Source organism: Salmo salar, chromosome 11 (assembly GCF_965601325.2).
Source record: "Salmo salar chromosome 11, fSalSal1, whole genome shotgun sequence".
Classification (NCBI taxonomy): Eukaryota; Metazoa; Chordata; class Actinopteri; order Salmoniformes; family Salmonidae; genus Salmo; species Salmo salar.
The window spans coordinates 102,876,686-102,900,313 of NC_138301.1; the positions used below are offsets into that span (position 1 = coordinate 102,876,686).

At 42.6% G+C, this 23,628-nt stretch overlaps 1 protein-coding gene across 2 annotated transcripts; it reads right to left on the reverse strand.

The window, feature by feature from the left end:
- Positions 1-1,731: 1,731 nt before the first annotated feature.
- LOC106563181 (TBC1 domain family member 10A) lies at positions 1,732-22,015 on the reverse strand. Of its 2 annotated transcripts, XM_014128491.3 has the most exons (10): positions 20,867-22,014; positions 7,565-7,664; positions 7,010-7,117; positions 6,796-6,902; positions 6,565-6,679; positions 6,392-6,457; positions 5,582-5,771; positions 3,862-4,016; positions 3,226-3,618; positions 1,732-2,550 (listed from the first exon to the last, which is right to left on the reverse strand). In XM_014128491.3, exons 1-9 carry the CDS (start codon positions 21,064-21,066, stop codon positions 3,229-3,231), a joined length of 1,431 nt encoding a protein of 476 aa, XP_013983966.1. In that variant the 5' UTR covers positions 21,067-22,014; the 3' UTR covers positions 1,732-2,550; positions 3,226-3,228. The 2 variants fall into 2 exon arrangements, with proteins under 2 accessions (XP_013983966.1, XP_082814328.1); XM_082958202.1 differs by having other exon boundaries at positions 1,732-3,618; positions 20,867-22,015.
- Positions 22,016-23,628: the final 1,613 nt, after the last annotated feature.

Below are 23,628 nucleotides of genomic sequence, written 5' to 3' on the forward strand. Positions count from 1 at the left end.
TTCAGAAGCCTTAACTTTTTCCACATTTTGTTACATTTCAGCCTTATTCTAAAATGGATTAAAATTGTTTCCCCCCCTCATCAATCTACACACAATACCCCATAATGACAAAGCAAAAACTATTAAAAAAAAAAAAAAAAAAAAGGAAATATCACATTTACTTAAGTATTCAGACCCTTTACTCAGTACTTTGTTGAAGCACCTTTGGCAGCGATTACAGCCTCGAGTCTTCTTGGGTATGACGCTACAAGCGTGGCACACCTGTATTTGGGGAGTTTCTCCCATTCTTCTTTGCAGATCCTCTCAAGCTCTGTCAGGTTGGATGGGGAGCGTCGCTGCACAGCTATTTTCAGGTCTCTCCAGAGATGTTCGATTGGGTTCAAGTCCGGGCTCTGGCTGGACTTTCAGAGACTTGTCCCAAAGCCACTCTTGGCTGTGTGCTTAGGGTCATTGTCCTGTTGGAAGGTGAACCTTCGCCCAGTCTGAGGTCCTGAGCAGGTTTTCATCAAAGATCTGTCTGTACTTTGCTCCGTTCATCTTTCTCTCGATCCTGACTAGTCTCCCAGTCCCTGCTGCTGAAAAACATCCCCACAGCATGACGCTGCCACCACCATGCTTCACCGTAGGGATGGTGCCAGGTTTCCTCCAGATGTGATGCTTCGACCGCATGGCTTGGTTCTTTTCTCTGACATGAACCGTCAACTGTGGGACCTTATATAGACAGGTGTGTGCCTTTCCAAATTATGTCCAATCAATTGAATTTACCACAGGTAAACTCCAATCAAGTTGTAGAAACATCTCAAGGATGATTCATGGAAACAGGATGCACTTGAGCTCAATTTCAAATCTCATAGCAAAGGGTCTGAATAATTGTGAATAAGGTATGTTTTTTATTTTTTAATACATTTGCAAAAAAATTGAAAAACCTGTTTTCCCTTTGTCGTTACGGAGTATTCTGTGTGAACTGATGAGAAACAAAATCATAATTGAAACAATTTTATAATAAGGCTGTTGCATAACAAAATGTGGAAAAAGGGAAGAGCTCATAATACTTTCCAAATGCACTGTATACTAAAAAAAATATAAATGCAACTAGTGACAATTAGAAATATTTGACTGATTGTACATAAGGAAATAAATGTATTCATTAGGCCCTAATCTATTGATTTCACATGATTGTGCAGGGGTGCAGCCATGGGTGGGCATAGGCCCACCCACTTGGCAGCCAGTCCCAGCCAACCAGAATTAGCTTTTCCCTACAAAAGAGCTTTATTAGACAAAATACCCCTCCCACTCAGAGGATCCCACAGATGAAGCTAGACGTGGAGGTCTTGGGCTGGCATGGTTACACATGGTCTGTGGTTGAGGCCAGTTGGACATACTGCCAAATTCTCCAAAATGACATTGGAGGCAGCTTATGGTAGAGAAATAAACATTAAATTCTCTGGCAACAGCTCTGGTGGACATCCTGCAGTCAGCATGCCAACTGTACACTCCCTCAAAACTTGAGACGATTGTGGCATTGTGTTGTGTGACAAAACTGCACATTTTAAAGTGGCCTTTTATTGTCCCCAGCACAAGGTTCACCTGTGTAATGATCATGCGGTTTAATCAGCTTCTTAATATGCCACTGTCAGGTGGATGGATTATCTTGGCAAAGGAAAAATGCTCACTAAAAGGGATGTAAACAAATTTGTGCAAAAACAGAGAAATAAGCTTTTTGTGCGTATGGAACATTTCTGGGATTTTTTATTTCAGCTCATGAAACCAACACTTTACATGTTGTGTTTACATTTTTGTTCAGTGTGTATACACACACGGACAATCTTACAGAAGACAAACAAAATATTATTGTTAATTCTATTCTTAAAGGGAGTGACCAGGGACAAAGTGCTTCATCTTAGACAAATATAAAATCTATAGTATATTATGTTTTATACTATGTGCAAGTGTGAATCTACAGCAATTTTTATAGAAATCATCCTTTTACCATACAAAAATGTACAATCATTTTTTTACCCAGTTCTTTCATACAGATGTTCCCTTCAGAAACGTCAGCAATTGTAATCTTATCTACAGGTAAATATTTGACCGTGACACACATTTATGTGAAACATAGATGAATGTATACAAAGAAATTATGCCCAGTTAATAAACAGCTATACACAAATAGCTTATACTTCATCAAAACGGCTAGATGAAATCAACATGGCTGAGTATATGAGTGGTCCATCAACTGGCATTCTACCATGTTTCTCCCACTGCATGACACCACACACACACTCAACTCTGTTCTCTGGAGCTCAGCAAAGAATCAAAAACACACTCAGGAATAATTCAGACAGCATGGATCTTACAACACATACTGTATGTCAAAACATCAAATCAACAAGCTTTGGTCTAGTGACAGGAATTGTCCTGCAAATGTTCATTTCCTTATGAAGATGATATACAGATGATTGATTTTCCCTCAACCCGTCATTCAAGTTCTTTCATTGGTCAGGGCAGGAAAATGCCCCCACAGAGCGCTCTAGTGCTCACCAATATAACCTACAACCAGAGAGAAAGGATGCACCAATGAGTGAATGACAATAGCATTAATCTTTATACAGTATGTTGGCAACCTATGTGATTCAAAATATTCTGCTGGGATTACAATTTAACTGAATTGACATTCCCTGTGACTGAGAACTTAATCTAACAATGCTGGATTGGTGTGTGTTGGGAATGTAGTGTCTCATACTACAGTATATATATTAGGTGGAAAACGTAAATAGGCAGTGGTCCAGCCTCCAGATCCAGAACTCTTGGCTAAACAGACTTCATAGTTACGTCATCTGATATTGACTAAGTCTAAGACTTCTTCAGTGAGAAAAGATTGAAATAATCAACTGATATGATTATACAGCCTGCCGCTGAGATCAATTTACCCTCAGCCCAAGTACATGTATACCCGTATGGCCAACTAAACGAAGGTTAGTGCTGCACTCTCCCAACTGATTGAATTGTCATCTCGCATATATGTGTGAAAAACAACTACTACTTGGTCTATGCCAGAGGCTTCCAATTGTTTTAGTGTTTTGCTATGGATGCAAATGGCTATAATGGAAAGGGTCAGTCAAGAGGTAGTGGGACCTGATCATCAGGGCAGAGGTGGGGATGGGTCAGAGGGTAAAGGTATACTGGGGATATGGAGTCAGTGAGCAGTAAACAAGTGACACCTACCTGCTACAGGTAGGTGTCATGCTCTGTGCTGCTCAGGCTCTGATTGGAGCCCAGCAGGGCTGTGTCTTTGAGGAGGGGGGAGGGCTCGCTGGGTTCAAGGTAGGCTGCCACTGGGGTCGGAGAGCTGTTCTTCTTCCCATTCTTCTCCTCTTTGGTCTTTTTCCTTTCCTTGTCCTCCCCATTGCTCTTGGTTGCCAGGGGCGACTCGACAATGATGGTGGGGTTCTGTCTCAGGTCTTGGCGACTGGGCGGCTCGGCAGCCATGATGGCCTTGGCGCCGTGCATTCTGGGAAGGGACTTGCAGTGCAACTCACCCCGGGTCTCCTTCCAGCGCCGCACTGATGCCAGGTGCTCCTTCTCAATGTCCCGCTCTGACACTGGCAGCTCTAGAATCTGGGACAGAGCATAAGGAGTAGTGGTTAATCACATTGGTCTTAGCAGAAATCATGACTGTAATAGTGTTTTATTGAAGTATCACTAGGTGGCAGCATGGTATGTTTTTCAGTTTACACCATAGCCCTTAGCATGCAATGTGGCCATGACAGTCTCGTCATTCTCAAAGTGACAATAAAACATGACACTGAGCATTCTCCAGTATTTTAGGTTTCTGTTCTATAAGTATGGCTGTGGTTGTACCTCCCGTACTAGAAAGCCCTCCTGCATGTAGCGTGTATCTATGGTCTTGAGCAGCTCCATAGTCTCATACTGGCCCTGACACGTCTTCAGCTTGTCCTGGGAGCCCAGCATGCACTTCAACAACACCAGGCCCACCCGGAAGATGATCTTCACTCCTGGACGAACACACACCAGACAGCAGTGGTGTAAAGTGCTTAAGTAAAAATACTTTTAATATGAGCAATAATAATAATAAATATCGGTACTTTAGAATACATTTTTATTACAACTTTCACTTCACTACATTCCTAAAGAAAAAGTAACTTTTTATGCCATACATTTCCCCTGAAACTCAAAAGTTACATGTTGAATGCTTAGCAGGACAAGAAAATGGTCTAATTCACAAACTTATCAAGAGAACATCCCTGGTCATTCCTACCGCGGACTCACTAAACACATGCTTCGTTTGTAAATGATGTCAGTGTTGGAGCGTGCCCCTGGCTATCCGTAAATTAAAAATAATGTAAATGCTGCCGTCTGGTTTACTTAATATAAGGAATTTGAAATGTATATGAAATGTAATGTACTTTTACTTTTTATACTTAAGTATATTTTCACAATTACATTTACTTTTGATACTTAAAAATTATTTGTTTTGAAATCTACTTAGAATAACATCAAATCGATCAGAAATACAGTGTAGAAATTGTTAATGTTGTAAATGACTATTGTAGCTAGAAATGGCAGATTTTTTTATGGAATATCTACATTGGCGTACAGAGGCCCATTATCAGCAACCATCTCTCCTGTGTTCCAATGGCACATTGTGTTAACTAATCCAAGTTTATCATTTTAAAAGGCTAAGACAGAAGGCCAGCATCCCGGAGTTGCTTCTTCACTGCTGACGTTGAGACTGGTGTTTTGCGGGTACTATTTAATGAAGCTGCCAGCTGAGGACCTGTGAGGTGTCTGTTTCTCAAACTAGACACGCTAATGTACTTGTCCTCTTGCTCAGTTGTGCACCGGGGCCTCCCACTCCTCTTTCTATTCTGGTTAGAGCCAGTTTGCGCTGTTCTGTGAAGGGAGTAGTACACAGCATTGTATGAGATCTTCAGTTTCTTGGCAATTTCTCGCATGGAATAGCCTTCATTTCTTAGAACAAGAAGAGACTGACGAGTTTCAGAAGAAAGTTCTTTGTTTCTGGCCATTTTGAGCCTGTAATCTAACCCACAAATGCTGATGCTCCAGATACTCAACTAGTCTAAAGAAGGCCAGTTTTATTGCTTCTTTAAATCAGAACAGTTTTGAGCTGTGCTAACATAATTACAAAAGGGTTTTCTAATGATCAATTAGCCTTTTTTAAATGGTAAACTTGGATTAGCTAACACAATGTGCCATTGGAACACAGGAGTGATGGTTGCTGATAAATGGGCCTCTGTACGCCCACGTAGATATTCTATAAAAATCTGCCGTTTCCAGCTACAATAGTCATTTACAAAATTAATGTCTACACTGTATTTCTGATCAATTTGATGTTATTTTAAAATGGACCAACAAAAAAAAAGTGCTTTTCTTTCAAAAAGAAGGACATTTCTAAGCGACCCCAAACATTTGAACGGTAGTGTATGTAATGATGAGTATGCCGGCGTGTGTGTGTCTGTCTAAAGAGCATGCCTCTCAGAGTGCTCTCATGTGGACATAATGTAATGTGTGTATGTTTACTGTGTGGAAAGTCTCTCACCCTCACAGAGGAACATGTCCCAGACACGCAGCACGGAGACCCAGGGCAGGGTTCTGGAGAAGGCACACATGAACCACTCCGTCATGTACAGGATGGGGTCCATCTTGTGCTTCTTCAGGTGGCGGTGGGCCAGAGGAGACACCCGCTTCAGCAGAGCAAACAGGATCTCTCCATCCAGCTGGATCGCCTCCTACAGGAGCACACAGGAACAACAGTCAGAAAGGAGAGCAGAGGGGGAGAGAGGCAGGGAGGGGTGAGCGGGAGAAAGAAAGTGTGTGAGAGTGTGAGGGGACACGAGAACAGACTCCTTCCTCTTTGTTAAATCTAATAGTTGCATTATCTGGACCACATTGTCTGGTCACCCGCTCATTCAGGGCATTATGTCATTAGCATGTCACCGTCACAGACAACACGCTACAGGTATGCAATGACAGCAGCACATGCCAGCTAGAGAGCTGGCCCAATAATATGACCTGCAAGCCTGCATTTCAACATGATTGTCACCTCAAATTGTACAGCTTTTATTTTCCAAGAAACAGGTGTTCCTGACAATGATAAACATGCTGAATGAATGTTTAATTTTATTTTAGTGACAGGTAAGCTCTTTGAGTTAACCCATTTAACTGTGTCCCGTATGCCTGATCTTTAAACCCTAGTAAAAGACCTCACCCTGTCACACCCGACAGTCAGCAAATTCTCTAAAGCACATGATCTTGGGTCATTGTATTTTTGTGTCTGTGTTCTTTTTGAGTATAAGTGTCAGTGAAGGAGAGAGAATGTGTATGTAGTTTGAAGTAACGTGCGTCTTACCAGCCCTGCACTGTAGTATCCAGGAAGATACTTCTCACAGATCTGGACCAGACCCCAGAATGCATCCTGTCAGTAAAGCACAAACATAAATTAAACATGACGGTTGGCATATGTATGCGAACTTTATCAGAAAACATTGTCGTGTGAGTAACAGTATGTGTGTGTAGGCTCACCTCAGCAGGCATGTGCATTAGCAGCACAGCAGCAATGGGAGCCTGGGCTTGGCAGTAACCCTCCTCTGGCCGGTGCAGAGTATAGGCCTTCAGGACACGGTACAGGTCCTGCTGCCTAAATACACAGTAAGCGCAATTCAGTTACTAAAAAACAGAGAAAAATACTGAGACAAAGGCACAAGTAACACCAACAGAAACAATGACAAACAACGTCCCATTCACATTGCTTACCCATGGCCTCCTCTTGCCACAAACATCTCATGGAAGGGGAACTGTCTGTGGAGGTCCCTCTCTATCACATCCACCCACTTAGGGTCTCCCGCCTGGCTGTCCAGCTCCTTAAAAAGAAACAGTTATTTACATGCTACACTATGTGTAAAAGTATGAGTGTTAAGTTTGTGTGTGTGTGAGAAACTGGTATTAACGGTGGAGGGTAGTGAGTAACCTCAAATTTGCCCTTGTGCTGCTCCCTCTTCACCTTTCCTCCAGACAGGTAGAGCCACGCCCGGCCTCGCAGAGAGGGGGGTATGCCCTTCTGACAGCGCAGCTTCATCTGGGGATAGAGATTTAGTGCTACGGTCACAGCCACTCATCATTATCATGCACGATTAGTTTAAAAATCATGGGAATTCCATCAGTGTAATAGATTAAAATATCAAGCAAGGGGGACAGGTTGTTCAAGTATGTGTTCAATAACTTTCCTTCTACAGTTCATGACCTAAGGACTTTTCTCCAGGCTGGTTTGTGTACACTGTGTGTGTGTAATAATAAATCAGCTGAGTTACACATTGCAAAACAGGTGGGCTGTGGTGACTGGATTGTGACCTGACAGGTGCATACTGTAGTATCCAAAGCAGTCACTCAACAGGAGTAAAAGGGGTGACACATAACAGCTTGCAAGGCTACCTTAACATGTTTCTAGAAAAGACCAACACAGGAATTTGCTGTTATCGTCAGCAAATGGGATTTGTGTAGATCAGCCAGTGTTTGACTGGCTTACCTTCTTGTGTCTCTTTGCCATCCACTTGTCCCAGTTGTTGAGCATGTCCAGCCATTTGGCCTCCCTCTGCCTCAGCACCTCAGGAGGGATGTTTTCAGCTCTGTGGGAGTCAGGGAGACAGACCGACCCAGGGTCACACTACAGACACATACATCTGTCTCTCTAAACAAACACTCAGGGATGTATTTAGACATGAAAAGCAAAAGGTAGTCAAATGGCCAACCAGATTATTTACATTGACCCCACATCCCTTTGTTTTTACACTGCTGCTACTTGCTGTTTATTATCTATGCAGTCACTTTACCCCTACCTACATGTACAAATTAACCCAACTAACCTGTACCCCCGCACATTGACTCGATACCGGTACTCCCTGTATATAGCCTCGTTATGGTTATGTAATCTTTTTACTTTTTGATTACATTTTTTTTACTTTATTGAGTAAATATTTTCTTAACTCTTTCTTTAACTGCATTGTTGGTTAAGGGCTTGTAAGCGTTTCATGGTAAGGTCTACACCTGTTGTATTTGGCGAATGTGACAAATACAATTTGACTTGATTGTCAACACAGACAACAGTGAAACAAGAGGAGAGTGAGGGAAGGAAGGGCCGGGGGCCAAACAGGAAGCGCCATCCATCACACAGGAAGTTGTCTTGGAGAAAAACAAAAATACAAGCTGCTTCCTGTTGCTTTTTAAAATCATTCGACCAGAGGAGCCTACATTGTTTCTCTTTCAGAAACAACTCTTTCGCTAGAAAACTTGAGCCATATGATCATAGTGTCTGTTGAAACAAGAGCGGAAATTGAAGAAAATATTTAAAAAAGACAAGGACAATGGCTGCCATTGTAGCGCCTCTCCAGATGAAAACAGGAGACTGAGGAGGAGAGCTGGGCTTGTGCTCCTTCCCTCGGAAGAGACAGAGCAGAGGATGGAGGCGAGGACAGTAGAGTCGAGGGCGGTTCAAAAAAGGACCCTCAAGAGGCTGCGTGTGTTTCAGAGGGCCTCTGAGAAAGAGCATCTTTATTGCATCCATCTGACAGACACACCCAGTAACCTGGAACGACTGTGGTCAAATTAGCCAAGGGGGATGGAGGAAGGAGGGGTGAACTGTGTAGATGGCACTGCAGTGGCAGTCTTACGGGCTCCTGACCAATTCTGCTATTTCGTGTTTTTTCCCACTAGTTGTTACTTTTTTTGTAGGTAATGTTTCCACCATCATTTCCAATGCGTGAAAACAGCTTCTGGACATTAGAACAGCAATCACTAACCTCGATTTAGATGAAAAATGTCTACTTCAACGAGTCGGCAGCTCTGGACGTTCTGCTTACTCCAAACCAGGCCCTAATTCCACGACTCGAAAGAAGAAGCGGCGACGAAAGAGGCAGGCGGCATCCTGACGAGACAGGCAAGCAAATAGACCGCCATTGTCCTCTGTTCTATTGGCGAACATGCAGTCACTGGAGAGCAAACGGGACCAGAAATTGTTTCTCAGGGCGGACACAGATAATATACAACGAGGACATGGATAATGTACATATCACTGGTTTTTCTATGCATCGTCAAGACCGGACGGCAGACTCGGGTAAGACGAAGGGCGTGTCTCTTTGCTAACATTAGAGATCGTGCACCAGCTGTTAAGAAACTCTCGAGTTTTTGCTTACCCGAGTTAGAATACCTCATGATAAGCTGCAGACCATACCATTTATTTTTCGTACCTGACAATTTACCAACACGAACCGATGCAGGCACTAAGACCGCACTGTATAGTGCCATAAGCAAACAAGAAAATGCACATCAACAGGGGGCGTTTCTCGTGGACGGTTATTTTAATGCAGGAAAAACAAAATCCTTTTTACCAAATGTTTTACAGCATGTCACCTGTGCAACTAGAAGCAACAAAACTCTAGATCACCTTTACTCCACACACAAACGCTTATAAAGGCCCTTCCTCACCCTTCATTTGGTAAATCAGACCATAACTTTATCCTCCTGCTTACAAGCAAAAACTCTAACAGGAAGTACCAGTGAAACACACACACAATACGGAAGTGGTCCGATGAAGCGGATGCTAAGCTACAGGACTGTTTCACTAGCACAGACTGGAATATGTTCTGGGATGCATCCGATAACATTGAGCTGTTTACCACATCAGTCACTGGCTTCAATAATAAAAGTGCATAGACGAAGTCATCCCCACAGTGACCGTACGTACATACCCCAACCAGAAGTCTTGGATTACAGGCAACAGCCGCACTTTACTAAAAGGCTAGAGCTGCTGCTTTCAAGGAGCGGGACACTAATCCGGACGCATATAAGAAATCCCGCTAAGACCGCCTACGAAACATAACAGGCCAAAAGTCAAGTCAATACAGGACTAAGATCAATTCCTACTACGCTGGCTCTGACGCTCGATGGATGTGGCAGGGCTTGCAAACTGTCACGGATTACAAAGGGAAACTCAGCCGCGAGCTGCCCAGCGACACGAACCTACCTACTAGAAGAGCTAAGTGCCTTCTATGCTTGCTTCGAGGCAAGCAACACTGAACCATGCATGAGAGCATCAACTGTTCCAGATCCTGTACTTCTATGTCAGGCAATGTCAGAGGAAGGTCCCAAAAAATTGTCAAAGACTCCACTGTTCTCCCTGCTACTGCATGGCAAGCGGTACCAAATCAAATTGTATTTATTCGTCACGTGCCAAATACAACAGGACCTTACCGTGAAATGATTAACCAACAATGCAGTTCAAGAAATTGAGTTAAAAAAAGATTTACTAAATAGTCAAAAAAAATAACGAGGCTATATACAGGAGGTACCGGTACAGAGTCAATGTGCGGGGGTACAGGTTAGTCAAGGTCATTTGTAAAGTGACTATGCAGATAATAAACAGCGAGCAGCAGCAGTGTATATCATCCAGGTGGCCATTTGATTGGTTTAGTTGTTCAGCAGTCTTATGGCTTGGGGGTAGAAGCTGTTACCCTAGTGAGGTTGTGGGACGCTAGCGTCCCACCCGCGGGACGCTAGCCAACAGCCAGTGAAATAGCAGGGCGCCAAATTCAAAACAACAAAAATATCATAATTCAAATTTCTCAACCATACAACTATTATACACCATTTTAAAGAAACTTCTCATTAATCTAACCACAGTGTCTAATTTCAAAAAGGCTTTACGGCGAAAGCATAGCATTAGATTATGTTAGGACAGCACCTAAACAAGAACCACACAGCCATTTTCCAAGCAAGGAGAGGCATCACAAAAACAAAGCTAAAATTAAGCACTAACCTTTGATGATCTTCATCAGATGGCACTCATAGGACTTCATGTTACACAATACATGCATGTTTTGCTCAATAAAGTTCATATTTATATCCAAAAAAAACATTTTACATTGGCGTGTAATGTTCAGAAATGTTTTGCCTCCAAAAACTTCCGGTGAATGAGCACATCAATTTACAGAAATACTCATCATAAACGTTGATAAAATAAAAAAAAGCTGTTATTCAAAGAATTAAAGATAAACTTCTCCTTAATGCAACCGCTGTGTCAGATTCCAAAAAAGTTTTACGGCGAAAGCACACTTTGCAATAATCTGAGTACAGAGCTCAGCCATCAAAGCAAGCTATACAGTTACCCGCCAAGTTCTGGAGTCAACAAAACTCAGAAATAGTATTATAAATCTTCACTTACCTTTGCTGATCTTCGTCGGAATGCACTCCCAGGACTCCTACTTCCACAATAAATGTTTGTTTTGTTCGATAAACTCCATATTTGTGTCCAAATACCTCTGATTTGTTTGCGCGTTCAGATCACTATTCCAAAGGCATAATGCACGAGCGCAAAACCCTAGACGAAAAGTCAAAAAGTTCCATTACCGTTCGTAGAAACACGTCAAACGATGTTTAAAACCAATCCTTAGGGTCTTTTTATCATAAATGTTCGATAATATTCCAACCGGACAATAGCGTTTTCATTACAGTGGAAAAAGGAACGGTGCGCCTGCGTGACTGCGCAGTAAACAACTCATTGGCCTCAGGCAGTCCACTTGTTGAGTCAGCTCTTATTCTCTCCCCACTCACAGTAGAAGCATGAAACAACTTTCTAAAGACTGTTGACATCTAGTGGAAGCCTTAGGATGTGCAAAATGAACCCTAAGTCACTGTATACTGTATAGGCAACCACTTGAAAAACTACAAAGCTCAGATTTCCACACTTCCTGGTTAGATTTTTCTCAGGTTCTTGCCTGCCATATGAGTTCTGTTATACTCACAGACATCATTCAAACAGTTTTAGAAACTTCAGAGTGTTTTCTATCCAAATCTATTTTGGGCACGCTTTTCATCCATAATTCCAAATGCTGCCCCCTACCCTAGTGAAGTTTTAAGGAGCCTTCTGGTCCTAGACTTGGCACTCCAGTGCCGCTTGCCGTGCGGTAGCAGAGAGAACAGTCTATGACTTGGGTGACTGGAGTCTTTGACAATTTCTTGGTCCTTCCTCTGACACCGCCTAGTATACAGGTCCTGGATGTCAGGAAGCTTGGCCCCAGTGATGAACTGGGCCATATGCACTACCCTCTGTAGTGCTTTACGGTCAGATGCAGAGCAGTTGCCATACCAGGCTGTAATGCAACCGGTCAGGATGCTCTCAATGGTGCAGCTGTAGAACTTTGAGGATCTGGGACCCATGCCAAATCTTTTCAGTCTCCTGAGGGGGAAAAGTGTTGTAGTGCCCTCTTCACAACTGTCTTGGTGTGTTTGGACCATGACAGTTTGTTGGTGATGTGCACCAAGTCTGGAACCAACAGGACCCTGAACAGCTTCTACCCCAAGTAGTGATGGGAAGTTCAGCTCTTTTTACCGACCTTGATCTTTTTAGGTCGTTAGATCAAAATAATAAAATCATTCGACTACTGATTTTCAAATGAATGCCCAGAGCACGCAGGACCGCCTACCGGTGAACGATGAATTAAAAACTTGAGTCATGATTCTACAGGCCTCTCGTTCACTTGTCCTTCACCATAGCGGCTAATTTGTTCTGTCATTTGTAACTGACTTGTAAAAGTGTGCTTTAAACAATGTACATTTGTTGATTGCTAGGCATACAAATAAGATTATTTCTTGATACATTTGAGACGAGATCTAGTTGTGGCCGCAACCAGACTAGACTGTGAATGACACGCAATGCATAGCTTGACTGCCGTGAGAGTGATTCGCTCAATATCGTTTGTGAACTGCAGCCCCCCAAACGATTCGTTACCGAGTTTAAGTTTGTTGAGCAGAGGCTGTGTATGTTTTCGTTCTACAAAGTTGTGTCCATCATAACATTCAATAATAAATTAATTGCATTCATTTTTGCACCATGCGATCAATTATCAGTTCTAAACATGTATTTTTCTTCTCTATGCTGCCTGCAGCATGATCGATTTTCCCTAGCGGACATGATAGACAGTTGCTGGTCAGAGCAAGTCTCCAGAGGCGCTGAGCCGGACGACCATGTATTTATCCTGCTGCAGAATTAATTGCGGCCAAAATGAATGACTAAAATGAATGAATCACAGAGAAAAAACTAATCTTGACTCCCGAGTCAACAAAGAGTCGTTCAAAAACAACAAATCACTCGTGAACTGCACATCACTACCTCCAAACCATAAGACTTCTAAACAAGATTCCTAAAAAGCTACCACCATTTACCCTTTTTTGCACCAACTCTCAATGACTATGCGCACACACACTAGACTCTACCCACAAATATACTGTACTTACACCAGCACACAAAAGCTGAGACGATAAACTGAAAATGATCGACAACGACTATACCAACCACTTATCGGGGGCATTTTGCTGATATCGTTCACTACGATAAGTAGCCTATACTAGAGAAATATGGGTGACTTAAAGGGAAAATTGAAAGCTAAACATTCAAAGTAGTAGTTTAAAGGGTAAAAAAAAAAACTGTAGTTTAGTTTACATTTAATGTTGTTCATTTATCGTTCAATTTATCATTATGGCATTAATTGTGTCAATTTATCGCAATATGGATTTTAGCTCCATATCGCCCAGATTCAACACACTTTTTTGGACTAACTCTCCTGCACTGACTATGCACACACACCCACACAATACGCGCACACATGCATATTGACACTACACACACACTTTCCACATTTGCTGTTGCTACTGTCTGTTATCTATCCTGTTGCCTAGTCACTTTACCCCTAACTATATGTACATATCTACCTCAATTACCTCGTACCCCGGCACATCTACTCTGTACTGGTACTCCCTGTATATAGCCATGTTATTTTGATTGTTATTCACTGTGTATTTATTCCTTGTGTGTCTATTTATACACTGCTCAAAAAAAAAATAAAGGGAACACTAAAATAACACATCCTAGATCTGAATGAATGAAATAATCTTAAATACTTTTTTCTTTACATAGTTGAATGTGCTGACAACAAAATCACACAAAATTATCAATGGAAATCCAATGTATCAACCCATGGAGGTCTGGATTTGGAGTCACACTCAAAATTAAAGTGGAAAACCACACTACAGGCTGATCCAACTTTGATGTAATGTCCTTAAAACAAGTCAAAATGAGGCTCAGTAGTGTGTGTGGCCTCCACGTGCCTGTATGACCTCCCTACAACGCCTGGGCATGCTCCTGATGAGGTGGCGGATGGTCTCCTGAGGGATCTCCTCCCAGACCTGGACTAAAGCATCCGCCATCTCCTGGACAGTCTGTGGTGCAACGTGGCGTTGGTGGATGGAGCGAGACATGATGTCCCAGATGTGCTCAATTGGATTCAGGTCTGGGGAACGGGCGGGCCAGTCCATAGCATCAATGCCTTCCTCTTGCAGGAACTGCTGACACTCCAGCCACATAAGGTCTAGCATTGTCTTGCATTAGGAGGAACCCAGGGCCAACCGCACCAGCATATGGTCTCACAAGGGGTCTGAGGATCTCATCTCGGTACCTAATGGCAGTCAGGCTACCTCTGGCGAGCACATGGAGGGCTGTGCGGCCCCCCCACAGCATGACTGACCCACCGCCAAACCGGTCATGCTGGAGGATGTTGCAGGCAGCAGAACGTTCTCCACGGCGTCTCCAGACTGTCACGTCTGTCACATGTGCTCAGTGTGAACCCGCTTTCATCTGTGAAGAGCACAGGGCGCCAGTGGCGAATTTGCCAATCTTGTTGTTCTCTTGCAAATGCCAATCGTCCTGCACGGTGTTGGGCTGTAAGCACAACCCCCACCTGTGGACGTCGGGCCCTCATACCACCCTCATGGAGTCTGTTTCTGACCATTTGAGCAGACACATGCACATTTGTGGCCTGCTGGAGGTCATTTTGCAGGGCTCTGGCAGTGCTCCTCCTTGCACAAAGGCGGAGGTAGCGGTCCTGCTCCTGGGTTGTTGCCCTCCTACGGCCTCCTCCACGTCTCCTGATGTACTGGCCTGTCTCCTGGTAGCGCCTCCATGCTCTGGACACTACGCTGACAGACACAGCAAACCTTCTTGCCACAGCTTGCATTGATGTGCCATCCTGGATGAGCTGCACTACCTGAGCCACTTGTGTGGGTTGTAGACTCCGTCTCATGCTACCACTAGAGTGAAAGCACCGCCAGCATTCAAAAGTGACCAAAACAGCAGAACCGCTATAATTTCCACCTGTTGTCTATTCCATTTGCACAACAGCATGTGAAATTTACTGTCAATCAGTGTTGCTTCCTAAGTGGACAGTTTGATTTCACAGAAGTGTGATTGACTTGGAGTTACATTGTGTTGTTTAAGTGTCCCCTTTATTTTTTTGAGCAGTGTATATATTTTTTTTATCTTTATCTCTGCATTCTTGGAAAAGGACCCTTAAGTAAGAATTTCCCTGTTACACCTTTGGTTTACAAAGCATGTGACAAATAAAATTAGATTTGGAATTATACTGTGTCATTGTCCTCATTATAAGCAGCCTCTGCTTTTTCTCAGCGATGAATGAAAATAGGCTACATAAATAAAATATAACCTAAGGAGAGGCACAGACCTCTGACATATCACGCATACAAGGCAATGGAACATACACAGATCCATGAACACACAGATACCACTGTTCTGTCACAGTGGCAGCAACTGTGGTAGCCATAGCATCATTAGTCAAAGGACAACATGCCCTTTCCCTTCCAATGGAGGAAACCAAAACAGCCAGAAAAGCCTGCTGCAGAATGCACAACAAAAAGACTTAACAATAATAATAAAAGACAGTTTGGACAGGCTAAAACTAACAAGCTCTTCGCCTAAGAGGCTCTGACAGGTCCACTTTGTTTTGACTTTTTACATTTATTCTAGGGACTGCCTTGCAGTCATTAGTCTACATCCAACAAAATGGGCAGAACACTTAGGCCTGCATTCTCTTTCAAACTCCAGCAGATCATATAACATGACAGATAGTAGGACATAAAAACCCCAGAGTGAAAGACAAGAGGTCACTCATGCCGTGCAAACAGCAGTGCCTCACACAAGCACCTGCTTTACAAGGTAGACAAATACCAGGTAGTACAAAGGGCTGAATGCAGCACACAGACAGTGATTGGCATTAGCCTGTCTGCACTAATTCAGACTATCAGATTACAGTCATCCCGGGTCGGGGGTGATCTCAGGAAGCTCTAGGTAAACAGGGACAGGTGCAGTCCAAATACTATCATTTTGAGCAATCGCTCTCAAATACAAAACACCATACAAACAGTTCAGTGCTGGGATGTGGCATGCTTTTTATCACATCCTGGCACTCTAGGGGGAGGGGCCTGTCATTGGTGGGGGAGGAGCAGCGTCTGATCTCTTCCTACTTCTCAAAGGAAATGAATCCTCAGACAAAACAGTGGAACACTTGCCACAGCCTGTGAAGGACAAAGAAAGCAGGTAGCTCTGAGAACATTCCCCTAGTTCTGTTCCCCCCCCACTCCTACTCCTGGTGCTTGTCAACCACTCACAGGGGACCTAAACACAAGAGAAATGCACATCACAATAGGTTGTATGTAGAGTCAGAAGACGTTTGTTTGGACCAAGTGGTGACACATCAGGCCGGTATTCTGTTTTGCAGGAAACCAGCGGCACATGTTGAACTCAGTGGCTAAAAGCCATAGTAGTGTAGAAAAGAAAATGGCTATGTCCGAATACCCATACTTGTGTTCTAAATAGTAGGCTTTTTGGGCATGCAGGAATTTTAATCTGATCCAAAAGTCTTCTTAGACTCAACAACTCTGAATCAATTATCAGCAGACAAAAAAAATTATCAATAAAAACAGAGACATTGTTAAAAAATTAACGCGGAGGAAAAACACCAGGAAAGGACGGCTTTCCCATAGAATTCCATTAAACATTTTGGGACAAAGTAGAGCCCCTTTTACAGAAATGACAACACACGTCACTCAATTCAGTGCTTCCTAGTTACATGTATCAAACAGTTATTAAAGTTCTATTAAAACAAGGAAAATCTGGAGAGTCCTCTGCTGATTACAGACCCATAACTTTAATAACTTTTGACAAAATAATAACAAAGCTCATAAGCAATAGAATGGCAAAAGTATTACCCAGACTTGATACATATCAAACAGGGCATATTAAAAATAGACAAACAAATAATAGACAATAACATTTCAGTTTAATACAATATGCTACAAAACAAGGTATAGATTTATCAATAATGGCTGGTGAGGCCAAAAAAGGTTTTGACCGTATTGAATGGTCTTTGCTATTCGAAAAACATAACATTTTATATACATTTCAAAAATGTAGTATGCTTTAAAGGGTAACTCTCGACCCCAATTTCAGCATTTACCCAACCCCTTCAAGTAAAATAAAAAATGCATTCAGGTGAGAAGTTGTGGGTGGGGGGAATTGCTCATAAATATTAAGTTTGGGGGTGGGTAAACAGTTGTACCTGATCCCAACACTTTCTCACTAAATCATACCAGAAGTCCACCGGCACCCTCTGATAACCAAATTATGTGCATCGTGAGCAAATACAGCTTTGGACCATTACCACACATCTATTGCCACTTCTGGTGTAAGTTCAAATCCTTGAAAATGTGGACTCACGTGTATTGCGGAATTGTGTTTGGAAGTGCAATCATCACCTTAAATTAAAATTAGTGTCTCAAATCAATCCAACCTGCATTTCAGTACACAGTAGCTATTTTTCCAGTGGTCAAATTAACTCCGACTGATCTTGGGTACTGTTAAAATAATATATATATACTACCAGGGTTACCCCTCTCGCAGGTAGACCTTCACTTTTCAGAATTAAAAGTGTTTGGGCACAGGATGAATATTGTAAATAATGGGATTAAAACTCACAACCATTGAATTAGTGGACTGCGCCACCAGTCGGGAAAAACATAAGACGAGTTGACATGACCACCACTGTCATCTATTTCTTTTTAAGATGGATGTAGCTACCACAGGAGGTAGGTGGCACCTTAATTGGGGAGAACGGGCTTGTGGTAATGACTGGAGTAGAATCAATGGAATGGTATCAAATACATCAAACGCATAGTTTCCAGGTGTTTGATGCCATTCCATTTGCTCCGTTCCGGACATTATTATTAGCCGCCGTTCAAAATTCCCAGTTATTCAATATTCACAGTTAAGAAGTTTCATGGTGTAGTTATTATAGGAATTATGATGCGTCTACTATTTCTCTCTATACCATTTGTATTTCATATACCTTTTGACTATTGGATGTTCTAATAGGCACTTTAGTATTGCCAGCATAATCTCAGGAGTTGATAGGCTTGAAGTTACAAACAGCGCTGTGATTCAAGCATTGCTAAGAGCTGCTGGCAAACGGAGTAAAGTTTGAATGAAAGCTCACAAGCCTGCTGCTGCCTACCACCGATCAGTCAGACTGCTCTATCAAATCATAGACTTAATTATAATAAACACATAAATTAGGAGCTTTTGGTCATTAATATGGTCAAATCCGGAAATTATCATTTAGAAAACAAAACGTTTATTCTTTCAATGAAATACGGAACCCTTCCATATTTTAATCGAACGGGTGGCAACCCTAAGTGTAAACATTGCTATTACATTGAAGGTTGTGCAATGTCATAATTATGTAAAATTCTGGCAAATTAGTTTGCAACGAGCCAAGCGGCCCAAACTGTTGCATATACCCTGACTCTGTGTGCAATGAACGCAAGAGAAGTGACACAATTTCCCTAGTTAATATTGCCTGCTAACATGAATTTCTTGTAAATAAATATGCAGGTTTAAAAATATATACTTCTGTGTATTGATTTTAAGAAAGGCATTGATGTTTATGGTTAGGTACAGTCGTGCAACGACTGTGCTTTTTTCGCAAATGAGCTTTTGTTAAATCATCAGCCATTTGGCGAAATAGGCTGTGATTCGATGATAAATTAACAGGCACCACACTGATTATATGCAACGCAGGACAAGCTAGTTAACCTAGTAATATCATCAACCAAGACGAAGCTGCTCTTCCTCCCGGGGAAGGACTGCCCGTTCCATGACCTCGCCATCACGGTTGACAACTCCCTTGTGTCCTCCTCCCAGAGTGCTAAGAACCTTGGCGTGATCCTGGACAACACCCTGTCGTTCTCCACTAACATCAAGGCGGTGACCCGATCCTGTAGGTTCATGCTCTACAACATTCGCAGAGTACGACCCTGCCTCACACAGGAAGCGGCGCAGGTCCTAATCCAGGCACTTGTCATCTCCCATCTGGATAACTGCAGCTCGCTGTTGGCTGGGCTCCCTGCCTGTGCCATTAAACCCCTACAACTCATCCAGAACGCCGCAGCCCGTCTGGTGTTCAAACCTTCCCAAGTTCTCTCACGTCACCCCGCTCCTCCGCTCTCTCCACTGGCTTCCAGTTGAAGCTCGCATCCGCTACAAGACCATGGTGATTGCCTATGGAGCTGTGAAGGGAACGGCACCTCCATACCTTCAGGCTCTGATCAGGCCCTACACCCAAACAAGGGCACTGCGTTCATCCACCTCTGGCCTGCTGGCCCCCCTACCTCTGAGGAAGCACAGTTCCCGCTCAGCCCAGTCAAAACTGTTCGCTGCTCTGGCACCCCAATGGTGGAACAAGCTCCCTCACGACGCCAGGACAGCGGAGTCAATCACCACCTTCCGGAGACACCTGAAACCCCACCTCTTTAAGGAATACCTAGGATAGGATAAAGTAATCCTTCTAACCCCCCCCTTAAAAGATTTAGATGCACTATTGTAAAGTGGTTGTTCCACTGGATATCATAAGGTGAATGCACCAATTTGTAAGTCGCTCTGGATAAGAGCGTCTGCTAAATGACTTAAATGTAATGTAAATGTAACCATGTGTAGTTAACTAGTGATTATGTGAAGATTGTTTTTTATAAGTGTAATGCTAGCTAGCAACTTACCTTGGCTCCTTGCTGCACTCGCATAACAGGTAGTTAGCCTGCCACACAGTTTCCTCGTGGAATGCAATGTAATCGGCGTCCAAAAATGCCGATTACCGATTGTTATAAAAACTTTAAAATCGGCCATGCCGATTAATCGGTTGACCTCTACTTTACAAGGCAGCAGTACCCAGCCGAACATAACACACATTGGTAAACAAAATGAGAAAGGGAAAATGCCATACAACACAAAGGCTGTCAAGTCTACATGGAAGCAGATTATGTACAATATGTTACAAATTCCAATTTGTTGTGGCTAACGCTAACTAGCTTTTGGAGTTAGGGGTTAGGGTTAAGATTAGGAGTTAGGTTAAAGGGTTTAGGTTAGGGAAAAGGTTAGCTAAAAAGGTTAGAAGATGGGTTCGCTAACATGCTAAGTTGTTGCAAAGTAGTAAATTGTTGTTAATTAGCTAAAATGCTAAAGTTATCCGTGAAGAGAATCGAACACGCAACATTTGGGTTACTAGACATTCGCGTTTTAGGTCTTAAATATGTAACCATACCAAACGTAACATAAGTTTATTATGTTACGTCTAGTCTATGAGACCAGCCTGGAGAGTAACACTGAGCAAGAGGAAGAAATGTTTACGTTGGCCTCCAGGGATAACAAATAACAGGCTACTGATTAAAATATGGATGGCATATTAGAAAATAACAAACAGTAAAGTGGTGTGTGAAGTCAGATGACAAGGGGTCAATCAGGTGACTAATCTGTAAGAAACTTGTTATGACAACGTCTTGACAATTTAGAACAGTTATGTCTGTCAGCAACAGACGAACGAGCTAGCTGGCGACGTCATTTTTTATGGAAAATTCTAAACAGATGGGTCATACTTACGAGTGTTCTGAATATTGTTGTGCACCCCCAATAAATCCATATTTATCCGTCTGTCTCTCACTGGTATAGGCATTTAGTTCCGAGTCCGAGCCGAAGGGGTTGCCTTCTCCATCTGTCAGTGCCAGACTTTCTGTCGTGCCCCGCAAACTTTTGTGGGACTCTGCTGACTTACGTCCATTTCCTGGTTCTATTTTTGCCATTTAAACCACTATCACTAGCTCCCTCTAGCTTACTTCTTCAAATACAATTAGTCAACTAAACCTCCCATTATTTAATTGTAACTTTAGCTAGGTAGCTAGTTTTCGGTAGTCCAACATCTTGTCATAAACTGACCATAGCATCGTTGCAGTTAAATCAGTAACCTAGCTAGCTAGCCTTAATCAAAGCAACTAGCGTATGCTAATAAACGTTAGCTCGCCAACCAATTAACGTTAACGAAAATAAAAACAGAAAGTCAGAATCAATGAATGGCAACTAGATAGCTAGCTAAACAAGCTAGCTGGCTATGTTAGCCGACCGCTAGCACTGCCAGTGAGAAGCATGCCACTAGCTGTTTAACAACAACAGCACCGCAAGTCAAATACAAAAATCGGTATACTTCCAATGACTGGTCAGCCCGATAAAACCATTGAAATCAAATGACAATCAATCTCTCACAGGACTGGCACGTCTAAAGAGTTGATGCACAGACAATAAAGATAACCCAGATATGTCACAGTTCTACACGTCTTCTTCTTCGGTGGGGTTTATCAGCGGTTGGCATCCAACGTTAGAGTGCATTACCGCCACTAACTGTACTGGAGTGTGGGCCAAAGACACGGAAATAATAAATCCTACCTGACAGCCCTGTTGCTATTAAAAAACACAACAACATATTTGAGACTATATCTAAGGAAGTTTTACTCAATAAATACTTTAAACTAATTCCCTGTATCCCTATCTTCCTCATACGAGATCTCATCCTCTCTCTTTACCTCTGATACTGCCCACACTGTAGCAACACATGCTCCACAGTATCTGTTTCCTGGCAATAATAACACTTTCCTGTTGGATACTTTCCTATCACATTTAAAGTCTTATTCAACCGGCTGTGTCCCACCATTAATCTTGTAAAAAAATAGTCTCCTCTCTTCTGTCCCATCCTGTACTTGAAATAAATGCCTGCCCTTAGTATCTCTACTCCACTGCTCCTGCCATCTCTGCACCATCACTGTCTATATCAGGCTTTTTGCCTCTGCCTTGCTCATTAAAACTACTAAGTGCTTGTTCAGCCAGTACATCAACTGCCTCGTTCCCCTCCACCCCCACATGGGCTGGGACCCAATCAATCTTATCTGCATACCCATTTGTCTAATCCTGCCATGGGTTTGTTGTACCTCATCAAGCAGGTCTTGTCTGCTACGTGTGCTAAAAGACTGCAGACTCATCAACACTGCACATGAATTAGAGCAAATAACTACTCTCTCTGGCTTGACTTCCTCCATCCACTGCAAGGCCAACAGTATAGCCATCAGCTTCACCAAATATACAGTGCCTTCAGAAAGTATTCAGACTCCTAGACTTTTTCCACATTTAGTTATATTACAGCCTTATTCTAAAATTGATTAAATAAATACAAAGCCTCAGCAAACTACACACAATTCCCCATCATGAGAAATCAAAAACAGGTTTTTATAAATGTTTTTATAAAAAACAGAAATACCTTACAAGTATTCAGACCCTTTGCTATGAGACCTTGAGATGTTTATACAACTTGATTGGAGTCCACCTGTGGTAAATTCAATTGATTGGACATTATTTGGAAAGGCACACACCTGTCCAAATAAGGTCCCACAGTTGACAGTGCATGTCAGAGCGAAAATCAAGCCATGAGGTCGAGGGAATTGTCTGTAGAGTGATTGTGAATAATGATGCCCGAAGGAGATGGCCGCCATTTTATGATCCCGTAACCAATTGTGCTATTGTTTATGTTTTTTCACGTTATTTGTAACTTATTTTGTACATAATATTTCTGCCACTGTGTCTTATGATCGAAAAGAGATTCTTGATATCAGGGCAGCGATTACTCACCCCGTACTGAAAGAATTCTTCTTCTTCAATGAGTCGGATGGGAAGGATTTACTCCAGACACCCGAATAGGCCCTCATCCCCGTCATTCACAGGAGGAAAAGATGGAGATATCGTGGACGATGGTCCGAGTGCCTTGTAAGGATCCGTCATCTAGAGGGTAATCTACCTTCCCCATCGATCCTATTAGCCAAAGTACAATCAATCGCTAATAAAATAGACAAACTACAAGCACGTATATCCTACCAACGGGACATTAAAAACTGTAATATCTTATGTTTCCCCGAGTCGGGGTTGAACGACGACATGATTAATATACAGCTGGCGGGTTTTAAGCTTTTTCGGCAGGATAGAACAGCGGCCTCTGGTAAGACAAGGGGCGGTGGCCTATGTATATGTGTAAACAACAGCTGGTGCACAAAATCTAAGGAAGTCTCGAGGGTTTGCTCTTCTGAGGTAGAGTATCTCATGATAAGCTGTAGACCACACTATTTACCAAGAGAGTTTACATCTATATTTTTCGTAGCTGTCTATATACCACCGCAGACCGATGCTGGCACTAAGACCACACTCAATTAGCTGTATACGGCCATAAGCAAACAGGAAAATGCTCATCCAGAGGCAATGCTCCTAGTGGTCGGGGACTTTAATGCAGGGAAACTCAAATCACTTTTACCTAATTTCTATCAGCATGT

Excerpts from the sequence above, each read along its gene's own strand:
- LOC106563181 (XM_082958202.1), bottom strand. The coding sequence starts at position 21,066 with ATGGCAAAAATAGAACCAGGAAATGGACGTAAGTCAGCAGAGTCCCAC. Across the intron at positions 6,903-7,009 it reads AGCACAAGGGCAAATTTGAG|GAGCTGGACAGCCAGGCGGG; the intron begins GTTACTCACTAC and ends TTTCTTTTTAAG. Across the intron at positions 3,619-3,861 it reads AGGGCTTTCTAGTACGGGAG|ATTCTAGAGCTGCCAGTGTC; the intron begins GTACAACCACAG and ends GCTCTGTCCCAG.